At 38.7% G+C, this 25,979-nt stretch overlaps 1 protein-coding gene across 2 annotated transcripts; it reads left to right on the top strand.

Moving 5' to 3' along the window:
• Positions 1 to 17,382: 17,382 nt before the first annotated feature.
• On the top strand, positions 17,383 to 24,728 carry LOC120053932 (COUP transcription factor 2-like). Of its 2 annotated transcripts, none has more exons than XM_039001247.1 (3): positions 17,383 to 18,563; positions 19,554 to 20,081; positions 22,123 to 24,728. In XM_039001247.1, exons 1-3 carry the CDS (start codon positions 18,119 to 18,121, stop codon positions 22,395 to 22,397), a joined length of 1,248 nt encoding a protein of 415 aa, XP_038857175.1. In that variant the 5' UTR covers positions 17,383 to 18,118; the 3' UTR covers positions 22,398 to 24,728. The 2 variants fall into 2 exon arrangements, with proteins under 2 accessions (XP_038857175.1, XP_038857174.1); XM_039001246.1 differs by having other exon boundaries at positions 19,536 to 20,081.
• The last annotated feature ends 1,251 nt before the right edge of the window (positions 24,729 to 25,979 follow it).

The raw sequence follows: 25,979 nt of genomic DNA, 5'->3' as shown, positions 1-25,979 counted from the left end.
CATAAATAGTTCTTACTTTTTGATGTGCTTCCATCAGAATCTTGGGGAAGTTGTCCTTTGTCCAAAAGAATCGTTGCTCGGTTGTAGAATGTAGTCTTCAACGTTGCAATTAGCAGTAAACATTAGCCATGTGGGCCAGACATCACCAACTCCCTAGAACGCAACACTAATAAATATCCGAAAATCGCAATATACTGACATAAACTGATATAACTCGGTTTAAAATAACAACATTATGATGTCTTTAACAGCTATATCGAATAAAAACAGAGCCGGATATATCTAAGAGCTATAACCGGAGCTTTCTACTACGACATGCCAAGGTCCTTCCTGCGTCAGAGCGAAGTGAACAAAGACCGGACCCTTCGTTCCCAAGCTATTTATAACCTCTCAGATCTGCCTAGAGACTCCATTTCAAATCTCACTATTCGCTGACATCCAGGGGAAGGCGTATGCAGTGCATCTCAACCAATAGAAGACAGGCAAATTAATAAACTGACCTGGGAACAGCTTGCATAATTCTGCATTCTCACATCCTCATAGGAAAAATGCTCTAACTCGAGTTCTGTTTTACTCACAGATATAATTCAAACGGTTTTAGAAACTAGAGAGTGTTTTCTATCCAATAGTAATAATAATATGCATATTGTACGAGCAAGAATTGAGTACGAGGGAGTTTAATTTGGGAACGAAATTATTACAAAGTGCAAACAGCACCCCCTATTGAGAAGAAGTTTTAACTTCCTGACTGATGTCTTGAGATGTTGCTTCAATATATCCACATAATTTTCCTCCTCATGATGCCATCTATTTTGTGAAGTGCATCAGTCCCTCCTGCAACAAAGCACCCCCACAACATGATGCTGCCAACCGTGCTTCACAGTTGGGATGGTGTTCTTTGGCTTGTAAGCATCCCCCTTTTTCCTCCAAACATAACGATGGTCATTATGGCCAAACAGTTTTCTTTTTGTTTCATCAGAACATTTCAGAACAGAGGACATTTCTCCAAAAAGCACAATCTTTGTCCCCATGTGCAGTTGCAAACTGTAGTCTGGCTTTTTTATGGCAGTTTTGGAGCAGTGGCTTCTTCCTTGCTGAGTGGCCTTTCAGGTTATGTCGATATAGGACTCATTTTACTATGGATATAGATACTTTTGTACCTGTTTCCTCCAACATGTTCACAAGGTCCTTTTCTGTTATTCTGGGATTGATTTGCACTTTTCGCACCAAAGTACGTTCATCTCTAGGAGATAGAACGTGTCTCCTTCCTGAGCAGTATGAAGGCTGCGTGGTCCCATGGTGTTTATACTTGCGTACTATTGTTTGCACAGATGACCGTGGTACCTTCAGGCGTTTGGAAATTGCTCCCAAGGATGACCCAGACTTGTGGAGGTCTACAATTGTTTTTCTGAGGTCTTGGCTGATTTCTTTAGATTTTCATGATGTCGAGCAAAGAGGCACTGAGTTTGAAGGTAGGCCTTGAAATACATCTACAGGTACACCTCCAATTGACTCAAATTATGTCAATTAGCCTATCAGAAGCTTCTAAAGCCATGACATCGTTTTCGGGAATTTTCCAAGCTGTTTAAAGGCACAGTTAACTTAGTGTATGTAAACTTCTGACCCGCTTTAATTGTGATACAGTGAATTATAAGTGAAATAATCTGTCTGTAAACAATTGTTGGAAAAATTCCTTGTGTCATGCACAAAGTAGATGTCCTAACCGACTTGCCAAAACTATAGTTTGTTAACAAGAAATTTTTGGAGTGATTGAAAAACAAGTTTTAATGACGCCAACCTAAGTGTATGTAAACTTCCAACTTCAACTGTACATCAGTACAAGGCATGTGCAGCATAAAATATGGCTTGAAGAGATCCTCCATAACTGTGTTTTCAGTCACCAAGTTCAATAACTTCTTCAGTAATCGGTATATTGATTGTTAATGTCATCATGTGTTAGTATAGAACGGGTCATGTGGCAGGCGGAACAATTCAAGAGCCTCATTGTTCATTCATCAGCACCCCTGATGGGGCTCATGTCTTGGTTAGCTGCAGGCCAGCAAGATAAAGATCACTAGATGATTGGGCACACACATTCTTAACATGGCTGACCCGTGACATCTCAGAGGCAGGCGGGAGCCTGTCATTATGTGTACAATGCACTGCTTTCTTCCCTCTTATCTTCACCGATGACATTGAGAGTTTTCGTATTAACTCATTAACGACAAGACTCATCATTAAAGGCATCAAGGGGACCATAGGCGTGGTGCAGAGACGGTGACACTGCAGTGAGGAATTTGACCAAAGCCCTCCTGCACCATGATGGAGACTTTAATAATCACTGGGGGCAGTTACAGGTGTTGTTGGTCTGTCGCTGTCAACTCAGCCATTTTCATGTCATCAGACACTGGTCCGCACCTCAGCATAGTAATAAACCTTCTCCAAAACACAGATCACATTTTTTGTTTTGGATTACCACACATATTAGAGAACCATTACCGTTGCCAACCCCTTTAATGCTGACCATGCAAAATAGAATGTTCTCTCTCCCTTAGAGATCCTTACATCTTGGATTCCAAAGGCCAAAGTTCCTGTCCTTTATTTGAAGTTGGTCATATAGAAGCCTCAACACCTTGCTCTCTATTATTGATAGGCTATCTGGTTCCACTCTACGATGCAAGCACTGTACATAATAAAAAGGAATACCATCCTTTCCACAGATCTGTGAAAGCAGACTTTTCCCGGTGTTGTTTGTGGTTATGTCACCGCAATTACACCAAGGAGGGAAAAAGTGTCTGTGAAAGATTGATAGCATTGGTCTTTTGTTCAATTGTAAATTAGAATGCAAGTCCCTCTGGGATACAAGGACTCTATTTGTGATTAAGAAAAAGGCTCCATAATAGTCTGATGGTGAACAAGTTTGCTCCCTCTTACAAACAGGCAATTAGCTTGATGAAATGGCCACTACCTTTTAGTGTCTTGGATATGTAAACCGATATTATAATGACGTGTCTCTAGTTTATGCTATTATTTCACCTTGAGCCGTACAGGAAGTGGTGTTATAGTTTATTGGGGCTTTGTCCTGCATTGTAGCATTGGCTGACACCAGCTCATGTATGCACAGTCAATGCACAATGCTAATTGAAACAGAGAAAGAAAAAAAGCAGATACTATTATGATGCTGGTGTTGCTGGCAACTACTGTAGATGCAGTTTGCCAAAGTGACAAAGAACTTTTAACAGCCTTGTGTAAGAAATGCTGAGTCCTGGCATAATTTTAGAAAAAGTTTTCATTGGTTGTTAGTTGTTAGTAATTGTTAGTAATATTTGACACAGGACTCACAAACAAAACGTAACTATTTTGTAATAAGAGCTGTTCCGTTGCTGCAAGGTTTCTACATTGATGTGGAAAATATTGACAAACAACAATTTGCGATGTTGGTAGGGGTTCTAATAAGGTTGCTACACTACGCCCTTCCTTCAGAAAATGCTTAATTTGCACAAGTACCTCACTTACTGGTTTTCCAGCTGCGCCATCCCACTTCTGACAACAATGTAGCTAATTCAGCCGTAGCGCGACTGGGACTCGAACCTGGGTGTCTGTGATTGTCAGTCCAACACCTTAGTCATTACAATAAAGATGAATGACTTAGTGAGACTCAGATAAGGTTATCCCCGCCAGATATAGACCTAACTCTAGCTGTATTTATGGAGAACACCTAACGTTGGATCATCTCCAGAATGTGTCTAAGTTCTGCTGTTGGTAAGCAAGAGTAAAGGGAACAACGCTGTACCCTGAGGTACCTCTTGTCAACAGGTGGAATTGGATAGAAGGATTGTAAACAAATCATAACACAAGTATGTATTTGGATATCAGAGGGGATGTGCTTGCAAGAAGGGGAGAGTGGGGTCTAATATGGAAGCAATTACATGAGAGAGGGTGACTCATTGCACAGGAATTCTGTACAACATTTTTTTTTGTTCATCTACAGGTCAATGTAATTTACGCAATTGCAGAATACCACTGCTGTCAGAATGGGTACTGTACACATTGTTCTTGACAAAGGTCAGCATGTCTCTTTGTTTAAAGACATTTTTCAGTCTATGAAGAGTAAAACCCTGTAATAAATCCTATATGTATACTGTTGGTATTCCTATTCATGACCTTAATTTACATTAGTCATTGACACTAAATTCATAAAAAATGGAAGCTGACAAAGTCAAAATGAGTGATTATTAAATAAATATGCAAACACACATTGATAATAAGGTCATTTTCTTCTGTTTTGATGAGAATGACTTCCGCTGTGTTCATTATGTAGAGTGAGATTTCATTAGAGAAACCAATCTGACTTGTAATTTGAGTCAGGGATTAACACGGAGGGAAATATTGAGCATTTCTCACAGCAGTTTGTGTTTGACTTTGCATGATCTGCAAATTGACACAAGGATCAATGGGGAGCAAGAGGGCCATGGTCTGTTCGTGCTGAGACCTAGGCATGCGGGTATCAAAAGCACTAACTTTCTGTCAGGAGCTGTGCCCTTCTCCCAGGGATATATCCACAGCCACACCCTTCTCAGCAGTCAGCTCTGCTAATGTTTCATTCATAAAGGAAAGTCTAGACCATAGAGGGCCAAGTGGTGGTATTAGTTAACACTCTTGAACAGTCTACTGATCTTGTGAAAAGATTAAAAAAAAGCCTCATTCGACATAAATTGCATAAGGGATTATTTCATGCACAATAAGCAAATGGCTTGGACAAAAGCTATGCAATCTGCTGCTACTCATGTGTTCCCCAGTGGTAACATTTACAAATTTTACAACAAGAATAGCATACAACCTGAAGGATTAGCCAGTACATGACCTGATATGAAGAGTTGTATAAACAAAAAGGTGTCTTCCTGGTCATTCACTACTTTGGTTTAGCCTGAAGGGTCTCAATGGATCATTCTAAGCCTGATGGGCCGTGGTGTAACAGATTCATTCAGATGATTATCTTGATAGCGCTACCATATAGAACAATGTGTGTGGAACTTTCAAGGATGGCTAGACAGCTAAAAAGACTGTTCTTTTGTAGCTTTACCTTTATATACATTTAGTTATATACAGGCACAATACATTACCTTTCCAATGCCTGGTACAATAAAAATGTTTTAGTTATTTTATTTAACTAAGCAAGTCATTTAAGAATAAATTCTTATTTACAATGACGGCCTACCAAGAGGCAAAAGGCCTCCTGTGGGAACGGGGGCTGGGATTTTTTTATTTTTTTTTATATTTAAAAATATATATATATGACAAAACACACATCACGACAAGAGAGACAACACAACACTACATAAAGAGAGATCTAAGATAACAACAAAGCAAGGCAGCAACACATGACAACACAGCATGGTAGCAACACAACATTACAACAACAGTGTAGCAACACAACATGGTAGCAGCAAAAAACATTTTTGGGCACAGACAACAGTAGAAAGCGCAAGAAGGTAGAGACAACAAAACATCACACAAAGCAGCCACAACTGTCAGTAAGAGTGTCCATGATTGAGTCTTTGAATAAATTAATTAGGTATTCAGCTTCATCCTAGTTTTGTCCACATTTCTGCTACTTCAACTGGTCTAGGTGATATTTATGACGTGTTAAGCCATGATTTTAGCCAACAACTGTGTTGAGGAAAGTTCTGTGGCATGCATAGCTGGCAACGTCACAATCATTCTTTGCTCTGGTTACACAAATTTACCTAGTATTTAGTATATTACATCATCACACCCATAAAGGTTGGATGTCTAAAACTATCCCTAATGTTAGCTCAAATAGCTATCAAGGAGAAACGTACAGTAGTTACTGCTAATTTAGCAATGAAATATAATAGCCAAAGCTGCTAGCATGCTAGCTAATGATTAGCCTAGCCAACAACAAACAATGTAACATTTTGAAAAGTTGTACTGTGTAGGCATGAGAAATTGAGAGAACTGATCTAAGAGAAACAAACCACTGGCCTCTCAAATAGATGAAAGAAGAATTCACATGGTGCATGGTTGGTCCTATCGCTGGTCTGGTTACTGCAGCTGCTCTGTTTTGGAGGGATCATATAAACATTACACTACAATTGATCCCAAATCTTGTTTGACAATGTTTTTTCATTGCAGACACTTCACATGCTTCCTGAACATAGCTGAGGCTTTTTGGCAGTGTTGCAAATACCACAACACAGCACTTATTACATTTTGTGTTGAGTGTGTGAGGTTTCCTGTCTTTAGTGCAGTCTGATCACACTCTAAATGCAATCGCCACACATGCAGTAATGATGATTCATGGCTCAACCACACAAATATGGGTTTCCCCCTTTGTCTAGATAGAAAGTGGCTTACTTTTGAAGGAATATTTTCCATGTTGGCTTTATTGAAATTAACACATTAATTGAACTGATGAGCTAAAGGCCAAAGGGGGACCTCTGTGATGAGGTGGATCCTGAAACAGCATTATGGTCTTCTTCTGGAAGTGAAGGTGAGCATTTTCTTGTGTCATGACTGAAAAGTGATGTATATTTATCTGCAAGCCAATGACCTAAATTGTCCGTTGACACAATAATGTGTTGCCTTAACATCCTCTACTCCCAGGCTTTGGTACGGAATATATTTGGATTCTGGAAAGTTGTGTGTAGTTTAAGTTATGAAAGGTAAAATCTACCAAACTAGGTATAACTCACTATGTGGCCTGGGTAGGAAAAAGGCAAGAGGCAGACAGGTATTTAACAACCTGTTAAAAGACTGTCCGGGGACACCACAAACCAAACATCAGCCCATGTCTCCAAGCAGTACTCATTAGAAAACAAGCTGCTTCCAATTACAGTACAATCCAATAGCCAAATCAATCTCTCTCCTGCCCTCACTCTTTGATTACTTCAGAAAATATTTATATTTCCTAATAACTTGAGTTTAGTCCAATGGCTCATGATTAAGTCCAGACTGAGACAATAAATGCAGAGAGAGAGAGGTAGTGTGTGGAAAATATTTTATTTTTTCTATGTGCTCCACATTTTCTTTGTGGAAAACTTGCAATTGTACGCTATGAAAATGTCAGTTTCAGCTGTGTAACAAATACAGATTTAAAGCTTTGCACAATCAGTTTTTAAAATAATTTTACACCATTGTTTCATGTTAAAGTTAAACATAAAGCATGCAAGTTGACATGACAAAATAAGAAATTGCTAATTGTTTGCTAATGTAGCCAATTTCATCTAGCTGTCACAAAGGACATGAGAATGAGAATCAATTGTTATTATATTCAACATTATGAGATAAAATGAGAAAAATACAGCTGAAGTTACTTTGTAGATTTTATTAATGTCTTAAATTTGTGTTCTAGAATGAAAGATAATATTATTCATTAGTATACGGTAAGTGTCAATCTATACATTCTGCAATAAAGTAATTTATAATGCTTTTACAAATCTGTATATCCTCATCCATTATCTTTGATATACAGTACCAGTCAAGTGTGGACACACCTACACATTCAAGAGTTTTTCTTAATTTTTTTGTATTTTCTCTATTGTAGAATCATAGTGAAGACATCAAAACTATGAAATAACACATATGGAGTCATTTAGTGACCAAAAAAGTGTTAAACAAATCAAAATATATTTGAGATTTTAGATTCTTCAAAGTAACCACCCTTTGCCTTGATGAGAGCTTTGCACACTCTTGGCATTCTCTCAACCAGCTTCACCTGGAGTGCTTTTCCAACAGTCTTGAAGGAGTTCCCACATATGCTGAGCACTTGTTGGCTGCTTTTCCTTCACTCTGTGGTCCAACTCATCCCAAACCATCTCAATTGGATCCCGAGTGGCGCAGCGGTCTAAGGCACTGCATCTCAGTACTAGAGGTGTCACTACAGACCCTGGTTTGATTCCAGGCTGTACCACAACAGGCCGTGATTGGGAGTCCCATAGGGCGGCGGACAATTGGCCCAGCGTCATCTGGGTTTGGCCGGGGTAAGCCATCATTGTAAATAAAAAATTGTTCTTAACTGACTTGGCTAGTAAATAAAGGTTAAATTTTACATTTTTAAATTTTAAAAAATTGGGTTGAGGTCGGGTGATAGTGGAGGCCAGGTCATCTGATGCAGCACTCCATCATTCTCCTTCTTTGTCAAATAGCCCTTACACAGTCTGGAGGTGTGTTGGGTCGTTGTCCTGTTGAAAAACAAATTATAGTCCCTAAAGCGCAAACCAGACGGGATGGCGTACTCCTGCAGAATGCTGTGGCAGCCATGCTGGTTAAGGGTGCCTTGAATTCTACACAAATCACTGACAGTGTCACCAGCAAAGCACCCCCACACCTCCTCCTCCATGCTTCACGTTGGGAACCACACATGCGGCGATCATCCGTTCACCTACTCTGCGTCTCACAAAGACACGGCAGTTGGAACCAAAGATCTCAAATTTGGACTCATCAGACCAAAGGATAGATTTCCACAGGTCTAATGTCCATTGCTCGTGTTTCTAGGCCCAAGCAAGTCTCTTCTTATAACTGATGTCCTTTAGTAGTGGTATCTTTGCAGAAATTTGAACATGAAGGCCTGATTCACGCAGTCTACTCTGAACAGCTGATGTTGAGATGTGTCTGTTACTTAAACTCTGTGAAGCAATTATTTGGGGTGCAATATCTGAGGCTGGTATCTCTAATGAATTATCCTCTGTAGCAAAGGTAACTCTGGGTCTTTCATTCCTGTGGCGGTCCTCATGAGAGACAGTTTCATCATAGCGCTTGATGATTTTTGTGACTGCACTTGAAGAAACTTTCAAAGTTCTTGAAATTTTCCGTATTGACTGACCTTCATGTCTTAAAGTAATGATGGACTGTCGTTTCTCTTTGCTTATTTGAGCTGTTCTTGACATAATATGGACTTGGTCTTTTACTAAATAGGGCTATCTTCTGTATACTTTTCACAACACAACTGATTGGCTCAAATGCATTAAGAAGGAATGATATTCCACAAATTAACCTTTTAACAAGGCACACCTGTTAATTCAAATGCATTCCAGGTGACTACCTCATGAAGCTCATTGAGAGAATGCCAAGAGTGTGCAAAGCTGTCATCAAGCCAAAGGGTGGCTACTTTGAGGTATCTAAAATATAAAATATATTTTGATTTGTTTAACAGTTTTTTGGTTACTACATGATTCTATATGTGTTATTTTATACTTTTGATGTCTTCACTAATATTCTACAATGTAGAAAATAGTAAAAATAAAGAAAAATCCTTGAATGAGTATGCGTGTCCAAACTTTTGACTGGTACTGCAGTTGTTTTGGCAAAAGGTAATCAACTGTATGATATTTACACCAAGATTCGTGTAGAATCATTCTGTGAGGTTCATTAATGAACTTGATTTTCAGAATTTAGTTTAGTTTGGTCAATATTTGTTCAATGGCATAATCGGACCTTCAAATAAAGACTTGAGTGAATGTACATCAAAGCACCCTTTTCCCAACACTGGCAAATCATCTTCTCCATCACATTTCAGTAGGTGGCCACATCCCTACCATGTGTAAGCTGTCTGACACCAGGAGTGTCTACTGTCTGCTGGAGGTCATCACTGTATGGTACAGCAGTTCTGGAAGCCTTTTACGCCTGGTGGGGGGGGGGTGTGTGTGTGTGTGTGTGTGTGTGTGTGTGTGTGTGTGTGTGTGTGTGTGTGTGTGTGTGTGTGTGTGTGTGTGTGTGTGTGTGTGTGTGTGTGTGTGTGTCGGGGTAAATTTGATGCTTATATTTGGGCAGAGAAAGATGCATTCTGGTATTATTATTACACAGTAATATATGTGCGATAGCTGCCTGGTCATAGTATGGGCAAAGAGCATAGCTGGTTGTTGGCTTCCAAAGACACTAACAACACTGGAACAGGTTAACTATTTTCCTTTCTATACATCATAATCATCATGATTGCAACTATACCAAACATGTACAGGAAATGTAGTGGATAGGAAAGAAAGCACCCTGGCAATCAGCCTAACTAGAGATCATTGAAACAAATTAATCCTTTGCCGTTTAAATTGACACTATAATCCATCATTGGCAAATCGAACTCTGTGAGCTATCTTGAAACTGCTGCCTTCTTAGATTGCCCCTTGGGGCGAACAGACACAGAGGGCAAAGAGAGTAATCTAAGCTGCTAAATGAACTCCATAACCCCCCCCCCCCCCCCCCCCCCCCACATACACACACACACAATCATACACATGTACTGTACTTTACACACGCAGTTTATTGAGCAGACCTTTAAAAACTATAATGTATTACTTCGGAGTCAATCAGTAGTGATATACAGTACTTGTTAATTGATTAAAAATGTGTTATACAAAACATCACATACCATGAAGCAACTATGTGTGTGCTGCTGTTGGTAAACCCACCAAGGGGTTGAGATTTTCCCCTTTCATTATATTATATACTACAACTGTGCTTTATTACTTACCCCAAAGGAGATAAAACCATACCTCCAATTTAATGTAAAGCCATTACTGTTCTGATTTCTTATACCATCAACGAATGCTCTCTTTCAAACAGTGTGTGATTATCTTCAGTATTTCAAATGGCCTGTGTACTAGGTTATTTACCTTTATTTTACCCAGTGTGTTTTACCCCCAATCTCCTCTTCCACCTAAAACAAACAGACTACTCTACTTTTAATCTGATTTGTCCTAATAAAGATTAAGAAATCATCTGCCGACTATTAAACAATGGATATCCAAGTATCAACAATGGATTAATTGTAGTGAACACTGCTTTAATGCTGAATTCATGAAATCAGTCATGTTTAAGATGTTTGCGTAGATAAGACATTGCTGTACACACAGAGTGGCTCAACAAAGTACACATATTCACTATCAGTGTAATAAAAAGTATAATTTGTAATCTCTTGATGCTTAATGTAGAAAAACATAGTCCTACAGATTATACAAATCCTGACCTATATAATGACAGTAGATTTTGTATCTCAAATATGCAGAGTCAATAAGTGTTACATTTTTATGAACAATTGAAGTCACATAGCATTGTGAGACATTGCAACTTTGTATGAATTCATGATACCCATTTAATAGTTTATTAGCAACAAACTTTACCTTAAATACTACAATAAAATTAAGTTTTACAGTAGGCCTACGTAAAAGTCACACTAAGAATCCCTGAAAGTAATTCCTTTGTAACTACTCAAAAGCCTATAATATCAGTTACAACCAAATGTAATAATGATGTTTTTATCCACACAGAAGTTTGGCTTGATTCCCAAATATGTTGTAATTTGTTCTACATGACTTTCAGCGTTAAGACAACACTGTTGCCTCGGGAATTGTGGACGGAGCAGATCTTCACAGAACAATGCGCTCTCACAGGATGCACTCTACAGGAAAGCTTCAGGATTTCATGTTTCATGTTTTCATCTACAAAGTTACATTTCTGAAAAAGAGTCTGAGAAACATCAATATAACCATAACTTCACACTTGAATGGTCCACTATACACTGTATAATATACATAGTGTGAGTAGAATCAGATGTAAGACTATGACTATATGTTTTTGAAGAGAACATAAAGAAATGTTAATGTTGTTTTTTAAGGACAGTTGACATGTCACTCAAGGAAGACCAATAAAGGGCAGGGACTACTAGAGCTCTTTTACCCTGTCACAGATTAGTGGATGGAGCTCATTTGTGAGGCCTGTCCATCAAACTGCTTCACTGAAGAGAGCCATGAAATCAATGTCAATTCTGTATGAGGCAAATGTAGGTGTAAAATAAAAAATGTATACCCCAGGCCAAATTACATTACAACACAGTTCATGAAACTAGGAATATGCTCAGAAATTAGGTGAAAATAACATAAGGACCTATGCTATCTTACCAAAAATATTACTTGTTTCCATAATACACTATGACTAGCCCTATCTTAGTTAAACCTTAATTAATAACTTCCACTTAAATACTTCACCACTAATATAATTGTTGAGGAGATTCAACAGGACATTTGTTTATTCAACTTTATGGATTGCTGATATAGGTTAAAGAGTGAGATTCACACAGACTAAAGTGTTGCCAGTGGTTGGCCTCTGGCTGTTTTTGGGGAGGACAGTTGTTTCCCCCTTGACTACTTGTCATCTAACTCAATCAGCCTCTTCAAGTTGATTAGCCTGGTTAACCTTTGCACCCAGCTGGGTCTGGATGGGTTAATCAGGCCGGGATCTCAGAGACCTTCGGGTCAGTATCCCTCTATCTCCCGCTTGAAGGACTTGGTGAAGGCAGAGATAAAATTAAAGTGAACTTTCATCCTTGCCTTGTCGCCTCACCCAAACACACAGAGGCTCACCTGCCACTGCCTGATCCCACTATTCCAGTATTGCCTACTCCTTTAATAAGCATGCGTTTAACCATAGACATTATTTTTCAGAATATATCTCCTTTAACTATAAAATATGGCTATAGTAAATTTAGGAAGTAATGCATATTAGGTATTATGTTTGAGTACCACTGTCAACAAGTAGGCCGATTCTATAGGCAGCATATTTTCCCAAATGCTATTTTCTGGTCACCGAAAATGAGGTAGCCCTAGCTAATTATTGATAAATTAAAGCTAGAATCCTTAATTGAAAAAATAAGAGACCAGCACTGTCACGTTCCTGACCTGTTTTCTGTTGTTTTGTATGTGTTTAGTTGGTCAGGACGTGAGCTGGGTGGGAATTCTATGTTGTGTGTCTAGTTTGTCTGTTTCTATGTCCAGCCTAATATGGTTCTCAATCAGAGGCAGATGGTAATCGTTGTCCCTGATTGAGAATCATATATAGGAGGCTTGTTTTGTGTTGGGATTTTGTGGGTGTTTGTTTCCTGTCTCTGTGATTGTCTGCACCAGATAGGTCTGTGTCGGTTTTTGCACATTTGTTATTTTGTATTGTTGTTTGTAGTGTTTTACTTGTTCTTTATTAAACATGTTTAACACTAGCCGCGCTGCACTTTGGTCCTCTCCTTCACCCCTGGAAGAAAACCGTTACAAGCACCCTGCCTGTGTTTTGGTAAAAAGCTGAGGGATTGATCATTAATGATATCAGAATTATAGCTTTAAGCAGGGTTGTTTGTTTATATTTACAGTGTTTACAAACAGTGGAATAAAACTTGATAGGGTACTACAGTTGAACTAAGCTCATTATTCTGTGGGTATATGGGTATATGATTAATTTATAAGTCCAAAATACATGTAGCAACTAAGGTTTCCAGCTTTAAGATCACGTTGTCAATTCATTTGATGACTAAACATAATTTTAGTGAACAAAAGTTGTACTGTTTCTTCATTTGTTAGCTTAACCTGTTACATGAGTGAAGGCTTTTTCAAAGCACGACCATGAAATCAACCACTGACTTGGCCATTCACTGTCTATCGATTCACCTAACTGCGCTCATCTCGATCAGGGCACATCTTAAAGCCCTGTGTCCCAGAGTGCGCGCTTTGCTTTACAAACAATAATAAAGTGATTTACAGCTTTTCAGGGGACTGAAAATGGAAAATCGTTAAAGATCCTGAAAATTGTGTGTGATCAGTAAATATTTAGTGTGGCGACATCCTCGAGTCTCGTCCTAATCGATGTAGGTCCCGATGGGGGTGCGCTATTGTGTATGGAGGCTTGCTGTGCCCTATAGCCCATGCTTTTAGATTCTGTCTTGAGAGGATCATTTTAGCCAAGAAGTGCACCACCAAAAATAAAGGAAAATGTTTTGTGTAACTGTAGGCTACTTTTATCATTGATTCATCATAGACATGAGTTTATCCAGAGAATGTGAAAAAGTATAGGACAAATCTGTTACTTTTCAAATGACGAAACTGCCCATATGGGCCTATTGCTGTCATTAGTTGTTATTCTTTACAGCTTTCGTTGTCCACACATAAGTCTATAGGCCTATCGTGGCTAATCTACAAAAGTAGGCTAACGGTTTAAATGCGAATGTGTGGAAGGCCATATGAAAATATATACTTCACCCCCTGAACTTGACAAAGGACCAGAAACGGTGAATATCTTCAACCTATAGTCTCTCTCTCTCTCAGTACAGAGGTCAGGTCAAATCACACTCTCTCCCCCCTCTCAATGTCTTTCTCTCAGTGTGTTAGTGGACGTTTGTTTGTAGACATATGAGGATGAGAACGTAGCCTACTATCAGTGAAGCTATCTCTCAATTGAAATGCGCCTATCTGAAAGCAATCATCTCCGTGCCTTGTTCACTAACAACAGTTGTGGTTGTCAACCACATCAACAACAATGCAAATAGTAATATTAACAGCAATTATTTGTCTACTAATAATTTCAAGTGTTACCAGTAATAATAATAATAATAATAATATAGTTGTTACAACACACTGATATACATTTTTCAGCAACGAAGGAATATTTTACAAGTTGGGGTTATCCACTTGTCAGCTAGACTATTGGTGTCATATGTTGAAACTGATTTACATCCAATATTCTGACACAAATGAAGCGATAATGTATAAAAGCATCACTACTTTCAATACAAACAGGTGTCTGTCTATATTCTGACTTCACCCCCTCCCTATACCTCTCATCCAGCCCACACAAAGCAGCGGCATACAGGCGCGCTTTTACCCATACTGTAGAACAGAAAAGACGCACAGGAGCATCTTGCTGTTTTACTTTTCTCCTTTTTAAAGACAGCCATATCAACAACTACTTATGAAGACAAGTCAATTTACATTACAAGGTTTAAGTTGAGCACATAAATTGAACTATTTCATTCCGTCTGGAAAGGACACCTTGCCTGTCTATTCTCGACATTATATCGAAAAGAGAAGACTAGTAGATATTCTGATGAGAGAAGATGCTTCACGCTGCGGACGAATCGACGTATGCATTTGGTACGTTTGTGAGAATAGCCTATATACATTATTGTCTACAATAATCTCACAATCTATTTTATGAAACATATAGGTGGGTTTATATGTAGCCTACCATGTGTTTTTGCTCAATATGTATTGCAATTAATGTTTCGATTAGACAATAATTATCTGGTTATGCGTCCTTGTATCTTTATCGTTTGCCTGTAGCCTTGGTAAGACTCATTAGGTTTTAGCGATTTTTTTATGTAAAAAGTGTTGTGTTTTAAGACTAAACAGCTTTTTGATGTATCCATTTTGATAGTCGTTTTATTTACGACCAAGACAACTACCTAATGCCAAGCATGCGCTCACATTCAAACATTTCATTAAGGAAACAAACATGACAAAATGTTTATACTCACCAATGGAGTGGTCATGTAGATTCCACAATACAACAATAAGATACACTGCCGACAGGGATAATATTTAGACCCTAGCGTTAACTTTAGAATGAGTGTTACGCTCAAGACCAAGTATTATATCAATCAACGATTAAAAGCCTATACAAACATTCCCTGTGCCTACAGAGCATATAGGATATGAAAAGCCGAAACAGAGACCTACACGCATACCTCGACGACGTCCAAGTCATTTAGAAGACATTTTCTAAAACACTCAGTTTGAAATGGGAGCACGTTACTTTGGTCAACGTGGAAGACAAGAGAACGAGGCATTTTCCATGTCGGAAGGCTCCTCGGAATTGAATCTCGATTTGAGACAGAAAGGATCCATACGCTAGGGGGCACCCAGATACTGTAATAGATCCCTTATTCTGTATCCCCCCCATTGACAGCATATGCTCTGATTTAGCTCTGTAAATTTTTCACAAGACCCAACTTTGACAGCCCCATTGTGATTTTGAAAGTACCAGCTAACAATGCTCAGACTAGAAACTTCAAGGAGCATATAGGGGCCAATTTAGGCTAAATACTTCATAGATATGCTTTGTCTTCAAATGAAACACCATTCACTCAGGCCTATGCGACATATGTAGCATATGATAATAGATTAAGACATATACAGATATTGTTTAACAACCTTCAATACACTCCATGAATGTTATCAGCTATAGCCTAGAAATCATGAACCAAAAAAAAATCTAACAATAGCTCACCATATCTCGGGTTTTCTGATATGAATTGAGAGAGGTCCAAACTCTCATATAGGCTATATCCATGGCAAATCATTGTGTTGTGGGCTACATCTTGGACGCTAAGGCTACCTAAAATAGGCCTACTTTATAGACTAACGATTACAATCCCTCGTGCTTGTGTTTAATTTATTGTAACTCTATAAAAAGCTATTTATCATACACTTGCAAATGTGTAGCCTACAGGTATTCATAATCATCACAACCAGAAGTAGAAAAAAAATAGAAATAATTTAATAATAGGCCAATGCGTGAGTTAATAGAAGGAAACCGTGATGTGGCATGTTCTGAAATAAGATAGTGCATATATTAGCTATTAGCCTATATTGTAATACAGCATTGTGAATGAACATAGGCTAAGTTTTCTGATAATATGTCCTAATCAGTCTAATGAAACAATAATAATAGCCCTATTTGTATAGCACCTTTCATACAGCAAATGTGTTGTAATGACAGGAACATTTTCAACAAGCAATGTTATCATTTGTTTTGTACAAAGCCATATCATATAATAATGTTTAATTTAATCTAGATTAATTTATGATAGCCTACTTCTACTGCATTCTGCAATCTCTAATGTAGCCTAATGGTAGACTGAAGTTTGACTTTAATGCAGGAGCACTATAGGCTACTCCATCTCATGAAAGCATATATCAGATGTAAAAATACCATCCTCACCTCTCTCAGACTTGTAGATGTAAGGTAAAATAAACATCAGGAAACATTTATTAGGTTAGTGCTCTCCGGGATCCTTGAGACGTCCATACCCTTAACCCTAACCCGAAACTTAACCTCAAGCCTTACTCTAACCTTAACCTTAACCTTAACCTTAACCATAACCATAACCATATCCCTTACCTAACCTAACAATTTTAAATGTAAACTTCAAGGGACATCCCAAGAAACCCGGATAGCAACGACCCACTGACTTAAGCTATACTCAGTCACATAAGAAACATTATGTGGTCAGAGAATGTAATCATTGAACATGAATTTACATGTATATTTAATGAAAAAATGTGAGTGAATTAGAAGCACGGTCCTCTCCTCTAATTCGTCTCCTTTTAGGACCAAGCATCTTCTCGACCCCTATCCTGCTTTGGCAAGGCACCAAGTAGCACAAGTACCGACTAGCCAATGGGGTTCAGGGGGAGGTCCATGAGCTCTGACCAGTCAAACACAGTCACTTTCCTTATATGGCAGCTCATCTCCATGGTAACATGTGCTAAGTTGCAGCAGTCGTGTCAAAGTTCACTATATAGAGAGCTCAGTGAGCTGATCAGAGAGAAAGCATTCTGCCAGCCAAGCTCCTACTATTCGCAATCACTTCCTAACCTCACCCTTTTTAACATATTTGATCACTTTGATTCTCTGTTATTTTTCTTATTATTTTTCCGTGCATGAAGGAGGTTCTATAGGTTGTGATCTTTTTGTTTTATTATCACTTGCTTGTCGGAGAGTTGACTTCATATTTGACTAAAGCATTGGCTTCAGCTGCTCGCACCACCTCACAAGAAGAAAAGGGAGAAGCAGCAATATTTGTTTTACCAGTTGATGATTTTCATCAAGACTTGAGCTGGAACTTGATAGCGCTCTGCTGCTAGTGTGTAGCCTACATCAATTGTGTGTTTTATGCTGCTGTCACGTCACCTACGTTCAACGTACTGCTCCGTTTCTTGAATAGGCTACCTCATTTCATTATCGCAATCATTTGCTATTTTTTCCCCCTTGAAAGATCTCCTGGATGGCTGACTGCAAGCGCCCCTGGACTTGGCCTCTAAGTGCAAGGCTGCGATTCAGCTCGCCATCACATCAGTTTTAAAACGTGTGCTTCGCATCGTCTACAACAGCAATATAATTTGACATTTTCGAAGATTCAACGAACAATCGACAACAGTAGGCTTTTGGCATTTATTTTTTTTACTATTAATTTTGATTACAGCGTGCTGCATTCTTTTGAGAAAACAAGCACCGCGAGACCAAAAACGGCAGACAAAAAGTTTCCTTACGTTGACTGATAGATATGGCAATGGTAGTGTGGAGAGGCTCCCAGGACGATGTGTCTGAGACCCAAGGTACCCTTTCTTCGCAATCTCAAGGAGGACTATCCCTTCCGACCCCTCAGATGAATCTGTCAGGCTCTCAGGTCGCCCCTCCGACCCCTCAGACAACCGTCCAAGGACCCCCGAACAACACTGTACAGTCTACGCCGACAAACCAGACGATGCAGTCGGAGAAACAGCAGCCACAGCACATAGAATGCGTTGTTTGCGGGGATAAATCTAGTGGTAAACACTATGGCCAGTTTACTTGCGAGGGGTGCAAAAGCTTCTTCAAACGGAGCGTACGAAGGAACCTCAGTTACACATGCCGTGCCAACAGGAATTGTCCCATTGACCAGCACCATCGCAATCAGTGTCAGTACTGCCGCCTCAAAAAATGCCTGAAAGTTGGCATGAGACGGGAAGGTATTGGGATTTTTATTTTCTTGTTGATTTATTTGCGCTGTATGTCGTGCGCTGAATGAATTATGTAATTGTATGTGTTGCCGTCTCCCATATTCTCTCCCGGATTCTTCTTCCATAGGCTGCGCGGCCGAAGCACGCTATGGGGCCGTCAGAATTTAGTGCTTAAGACCGATCGTAGCAAACCTTCATTTTAGCGTTCGATTGAAGTGTTATATTTCTTAAACGCTATATTCATCATGTGTCCTTCACAAACAATAGTCATAAGAGTTTGGATGTAGATTATTAGAACTGATTCGTCCTCTTGGAAGAGACAAAATGGATATGCATCTGTATTTGAATACAAGCGCACATACAACGTTATTATGGCGAGTGTGGAGTGAAGAGACAGCTTGTTTAGATCCCACGCATTACGTGTCGTGTTAATCTCGACCAGAAAACTGAGCTGTACATAGAAAATGGCATATGTGTATCATTAAAATTGTTATATTCAATGATCAGTCGAAAATAGTAGTCAATATAAAACCAGCCGAATAGATTGCTAAGTAGGTTAAGGGTTACAACATGCAGGGACTGCCTTGCCTTTGTGCTTCTAGTGCGCTCATGTTGTTGTAGCCGAAAACCAACATGAAAATGTAAAACCCAGATTTATAACTAGCCTACTTCTAACATGTTCCATAGAGAACCATTACTTTGCCGGGCAATATGTTTGTATCGATCTCTACAGTAAATAACAGTCATTGTTTGTAAGTATGTAGGCTAGCCTATTTGTTGTAGCCTATGTATTGTTTTAGTTTATAATGTTGGATCCATAGATTTCATCTTAGCATTTGAATAGCAAAAGTAATGTCTAAACTGGTACATAGCATGTGTATTCCTCGAACTGCTATAGTGTAACAACATGTGACATAGCCTCCTGGTCAGGAGGATTACAATGTCTCTTGATGTGTAGAATTCAGGCATCAATATCTGCAGTTTCTCTTTTTACTGCAGCGGTGCAACGGGGACGGATGCCACCCACACAGCCACACCATGGTCAGTTCGCCTTGACAAATGGGGACCCACTCCACTGCCATTCCTACTTATCCGGATATATCTCTCTACTGCTAAGAGCGGAGCCCTACCCAACGTCCCGGTATGGCAGTCAATGCATGCAACCCAACAACATCATGGGCATCGAGAACATATGTGAACTGGCGGCCAGGATGCTGTTCAGCGCCGTGGAGTGGGCCAGGAATATCCCCTTCTTTCCAGACCTTCAGATTACTGACCAGGTGGCTCTTCTGCGGTTGACCTGGAGTGAGTTATTTGTGCTCAACGCCGCACAGTGCTCCATGCCTCTCCATGTGGCTCCACTTCTGGCGGCGGCTGGCCTACACGCCTCCCCCATGTCTGCGGACAGAGTGGTTGCCTTTATGGACCACATTAGGATCTTCCAAGAACAAGTGGAAAAGCTGAAAGTTTTGCACGTTGACTCTGCTGAATACAGCTGCTTGAAGGCAATTGTGCTCTTTACTTCAGGTAAGCTCAAAATTGCAACAACAAAAAAACAATATAATATATAATTTCCAGTTATGCGTTTAGAGAATGTGTTTAGGTCACGTGTGCTTTGTCTTTTCCTGTTTGAAAACAATACTAGGCTAGGCATGCAATAGAATATATAAACAGTGTACATTTTTGCAAACGCCTGGCCTGTCCTAAAATCCCATAGAGGATAAAAACATAGGCCTATGGCTATCAACTGCCTGTAGGCCTATATCACTGCACTGTTGGGCATTAGTCATAAAATGGCCCACCATTTGCATTTACTGCCTGGTCAGGCATAGGCACACTTGATTCAATTTGTGTCCACTCCCATTCATGAATTTAGAGATTAATACTGAATAACAAGTTTATTCATATTAATTCCCCTTTCCCCCAATACAGCAACATTTTGTGCCCCTTCATACAGTGTCCTAAATGCGCTGTCCCAAATATATACTCTGAAAGATAACTTTGACCCACATCATAAAAGTCACTCATACGAATATTTCAGTGGAGACATGCTATAAAAACAAACTGTCGGTATTTTTGTTGAAGTTATACTTTGAGAATAGTTTGCTTACCAATCAAATATATTGTTTATGTCGGGAATAGACATACAACGTAGCCTATTCTCGCCAGGGAGGGCCATAAATTGTAGGGAATAGCGTATTTTATTGACGGAATAGCGTATTTTATTGAAGATTTCATTAATAAAATAACAACTTTGCCTTTCTACCACATTTAGCGACGGACATTACACATATTTCGGGAAAATACTTTCAATTTCCCTCTGTTCTCTTAGGAAGATCTAGGGATCCAATACATTTTATGGACTCCTTCCAGAACTGGGTCATGACCCAGACTACCCTCCTATATGATTACATTACATAATTAAATTGGGGGATAAAGAACAAGTGTGAAAATACACAAACTTACGCAGAAATAAGCAATTACTAATCTAACGTATAAGTTGTTTTTACAATAAGCCTTCAACATTTGATTATTTTCATGTAACTACTAACATTTAGCTATTGGTTTAGGCAAATTCTACAAAAATACCTGGGGGTTTAAACAATATATCGTTGTGATAATGAATGCTTCATTTTGTCTATTTGAATCTTTATTTAATTGCATGTAGGCTATTATGTATTCTATGAATAGGCTATGTAGACTACAAGAGTTTGCACTGCTAAGCTACATATCATTGATCCGCCATTTTTTGGGGTTATTACGGTGACTTGGTTAATACAATCGCTGTTTGTGGTTGTTTCGGTTTCTAGCCCTACTTCAAGCGAAATCACAACGCAGTAGTCTACAGAGGTCACCATGTCACAACTCTCTTACCCTGTCAGCGTGCGTTCGTGCGCGAGTGTGTATGTGTGTGTTTATGTGTGTGTTAACCCAAACTACTATTAAAATGTAAACATTTGTGATTGAGTTCGATGCTTGTCTAGTTGATTACAAACAACTGCCAGTTTCCAAATATAAGGCAACAAAAAAGGAATTTGCCTGTTCTTATTCACCGCACTACAGTGCCACTAATAATCACAAAGCCTATTGATGATTAGCCTATGCACAGGACATAAATGGTGACTATTATTAGACAGTTTATCAAGAAAATAATGTAGGCCAACTGAATATAATATTTATGTTGATATTAGTAGCGATAACTGGCCTATGTTTGATTTGACAGAGTGATATCAAACACTAAATGTTTGATTATACATAATCACAGTTGGGTTGTTTTTTGATTGTTTAATCAATATGCAATATAGGTTGTTATATTATGGCCTACAAGCACACCTCAGCGGCCACAGTCAAAATCATTCTGATTTAACACCACAAACAGGGTATGTTTTCTTTAAATTTACAAGCAGCCCAAATGACTAAACATTGTTTGTATTTTAAGCGCACCTGTCATCGTTATATATATATATATATTGCCAACGAGAGGGATATTATGCATTAGTAGTGTTCTGTCGTAAATATGTGTTGAATTTTGGGTCCAGCATGATTAATGTTTATTTATTTTTTTCAGACGCTTGTGGCCTCTCAGATGTGGCCCATGTGGAAAGTTTGCAAGAGAAGTCCCAGTGCGCCCTGGAGGAATATGTTCGGAGCCAGTATCCCAACCAGCCGACACGATTTGGGAAGTTGTTACTTCGCTTGCCTTCACTGCGCACAGTGTCTTCATCGGTCATAGAGCAATTGTTTTTCGTCCGATTGGTAGGTAAAACCCCAATTGAAACCCTCATCAGGGATATGTTGCTTTCGGGGAGCAGTTTTAACTGGCCTTACATGTCAATTCAGTAAGCAGAAGGAATGAACAAAGGGGTTAAGAATGGTTAGTGCTTCTTTTGTAGAAGGAAAACGGCTGTTACAAGAGCTTGCTTTCACAAAGAAAGACATTGTCATAAATGACTGTGAATTTAAAAAATTGAGACATTCATCGAACTTTCAAAATGCAGATAAAAGCTCCCCGTGTCATTCGGAATAAGTTGCTTCTTATCCATTTTTTAAGAAAAATAAATAAAACAAAAACAAAAATAAGGAAAATGATTTTGGTAATCCTCAAATCGAAAATGAAACTATAAAGTGCATTTAAAATGAGTATTTGGAAAAACTTAGGAGAAAAGAAAAAGTAAGTTTTCTTTTTCCAAATTAGCCTACTTGTCCTGTGTCCATGTATCTAGCTATTTTTTGTACTTTTATTTTGTTCCTCCTTTCTGGTTCCAAACCGGCCTATGTGATTCTGTAGTACAGGTGGTGTTCTTTTCTAAAACCATGACTTCTTTTGAAACAGTTAAGTAATGTAAAATGTTCTTCAAGAATTAAAACTAAATCCACAGCAATATAGGAAAAGGCTTATAACTACATGCTTAATGCTGCAAACGCACTTACTCTTAGGATGACCCCCACTAAACTGGGCAAGGGAGTTTCTTTTGGTGTTCAAGTTCAACTTTCTGATCCAGCTAAATCATTTATCTTTCCAATTGAGAATATAGCCTAGGCTAAGTGATGTTCCAGGGTTGCCCTGTTTTGCCTTTGCTAAGTTGAGCCAGTCGAACCACATCAGCTCTTCATATAGAACAAGGATTCTACAAGGCACTGTCGACAGTAAAACAACTATTACTGAACAGTGAATGAAATAGCCTGCATACTGGCAACCTATGTTTAATGAACCCCTTTCTGGCTGTATTCAACTTCGTGTGTCCCCTCATGCACCCAGTTCCAAATGTTTGGCATTCATTTGCAGACAGTTCAACAAAATTATTAAAGCCTTGAGATATGGGCTACTGAAGGGTGAGTGTGGCTTGTAAATGTAGATGCACAGCTATTTTAATTGTTATGTTCATTTAGATATGGTATTAACTACCAATGCATTGAACATTGTGTCTTGCAATGTATAGGCCTCAACATCAATCAAAACATCTAGTCATACAATACCTTATTTTGAAATTGGAAAGGTCAAGGGTCATATACCTTTTATGTAGACCTACAGCTGGAATAGTGTTTAATAGCAGTATTATTACGATGTCCCTGAAATGTCACCCTCTCTACACTTCAAGCATTAAGTGCCTGAAAAGTAATTTCTTATCAAAACGTTGTTTAACTACACAACTTTGGGAACACTATTAGAGTTGAAACTTCAGTCTTATGCTCATGTATTTCACTTGAAAAACATTAATTAGAGGCAGTATTGTTGTAAATATAGGTCAATTCATTTCAAGAGTTTTCCTTTATACAAAGTATATGTGATTAAGAAAAACTGTGGTTGCCATTTTTTCGGTAATACAACGTCTTCAATTGAGTGACAGACTTAGCTAGTAGCACTGAAAGTTATGTTTGTAATGTATATACATATTACGACAAAAATGTTTTCTTTTTCATGTATTTAGACTGTGAATGCATGGCCACAGGTCGCTAACCTATTTTATCTTTGATATATATAAATGTAAATGTTTTTGACTGTATAGATATAATCTGTGCATTCAGTACACTAGCCCTTGTATTTAAAAAAGAAACAAAACGTTCAATAATAGGCTAAGACTAAACAGGGTGAGCTGGTTTGGAAAGGAGTAGCTATTTTGACTTAGTGTTCTGCTCCTTTGGTCTGTGACAGATGCGTGTGTGTGTGTGTGTGTGTGTGTGTGTGTGTGTGTGTGTGTGTGTGTGTGTGTGTGTGTGTGTGTGTGTGTGTGTGTGTGTGTGTGTGTGTGTGTGTGTGTGTGTGTGTGTGTGTAAGCTAGCAATTTTGTCCTTGTTTTTGGGGCTTTTCTTCAACACACAAGACACCATGTTGTGGTTGGACAAAAAGGGATCATATTATGTAGTTGATTGAACAGTGCTCTTTGGCTGTTCCCATGCCACATATGGACCAGAGAATGATACATGATTGTAATTATGAACAGTTTAAACTGACCCACGTTTTTATATAAATATATAAAAATATATGACTGCAGGGTATTGATAACGTATAGATACTTTTTTTATGATGATTATGATTATTAATTGCAAGTGATATATGTGAGTGTGTGTGGAAGTTTATAGTTGAACACAATTCTTGTTTGTTTGTGTTAGCTTATTGTAAACAAGCATTCTGCTGTAAATTTGTTCTTGGTATTAAATTATAATTTATGAATTGGAAAACAAAACGTTTTTTCATGTTTTTATTACTAAACAGTCAAAATAATGTGTGTGCATGTATGTGTGTGTATACATGTGTGTGTGAGAGAGGGGGAGAGAGAGAGCGAGAGAGAGAGAGAGAGAGGGAGACAGAGAGAGCGTGAGAGCGTGAGAGAGAGACTATTGGGTATATGCAATTATTGGCGTCACAAATTGAAGTGAAGTTGTCCTATGTGTATCAATGCAAAGGAGAGGACTGTTGGTATGTAGGCTACTATATATTTGTACAATGACATTTGAACAACGTTTACTTTGGTACTTTAGCATGTGATATCGCATTCCTTTTGTGAACGTATAACATCTCGACGTATGGCAACACTGCAGGTACAGGCATGTCTGACTTGAATTCGTAAATAAAATGCCACAGTGGACTTTGAAAATATGTCTGAGGAGCCTTGGCTATAACTGCCCTACATTTTCACCGGCAGCAGCAAACAAGCGTCTGCTAAATTACAAAAATATCAATGTAAGAAGCAAACAAGAGAGACTATCAGTCGTTTGATTTTACTCAACTAAATACCAACCCTAGCCCTCTAGTTGAGTATTAGTTGAAATGTGTGTTTTCTGTAAAGGGAGATCAAGCGTGCGATCCCCCAGCCTTAAAGCTCGCCTTTAACTCGGTGTCCTATTAGTTGAGTCAATATGGCGTCTTGCAATCCAACGCATGCTACGGCTCCCCGGAGCAAATCAGTGTTCCATAATAGAAACCACATTGCTTAAGAAATAGACCTCCTTCATCGAGACCCAGAGCCTCAATAAAACTATTATCAGAGGTATCCAACTATTTCTACTGTGATTAGTAAGCAAACACTGAGTATATTGCAAAATCGTGAATTACGATTGGCCTATTTCATTACTTTGATCATGCCCATCGTCATCCCAATAGCACTTTTATGTAATGAAAATAGCCTACTAAAATATATTTAATACATTTAGCAGTGCGCTATTACCGGGCATTTAATTTTTCTTGTTATCCAAAAAAACGTGGCCTATAATTATATTTAATATTTTTCAACTACATTAGAGATTATTATTATTATTACCTCTAGGCCTACTATTACTAGGCCTACTACTATACTACTACTACTACTAAGCCTACTATTACAACTACAACTGGACTACTACAGGTTACTAGTATAAGCAGTATGCAGCCCATGGGGCTAGGATATTAAAGTGTAGCCTACACCAGACTGTGCAACACTTTGTCCG

The sequence above is a fragment of the Salvelinus namaycush genome, chromosome 9 (assembly GCF_016432855.1).
Source record: "Salvelinus namaycush isolate Seneca chromosome 9, SaNama_1.0, whole genome shotgun sequence".
NCBI classification, from domain to species: domain Eukaryota; kingdom Metazoa; phylum Chordata; class Actinopteri; order Salmoniformes; family Salmonidae; genus Salvelinus; species Salvelinus namaycush.
This window is presented reverse-complemented; position numbering and strand designations above follow the sequence as displayed.

Coding starts and splice junctions, on each gene's coding strand:
- LOC120053932 (XM_039001246.1), top strand. CDS start 18,119: ATGGCAATGGTAGTGTGGAGAGGCTCCCAGGACGATGTGTCTGAGACC. Junction 18,564..19,535: donor AGTTGGCATGAGACGGGAAG/GTATTGGGATTT, acceptor CAATATCTGCAG/TTTCTCTTTTTACTGCAGCG. Junction 20,082..22,122: donor AATTGTGCTCTTTACTTCAG/GTAAGCTCAAAA, acceptor TATTTTTTTCAG/ACGCTTGTGGCCTCTCAGAT.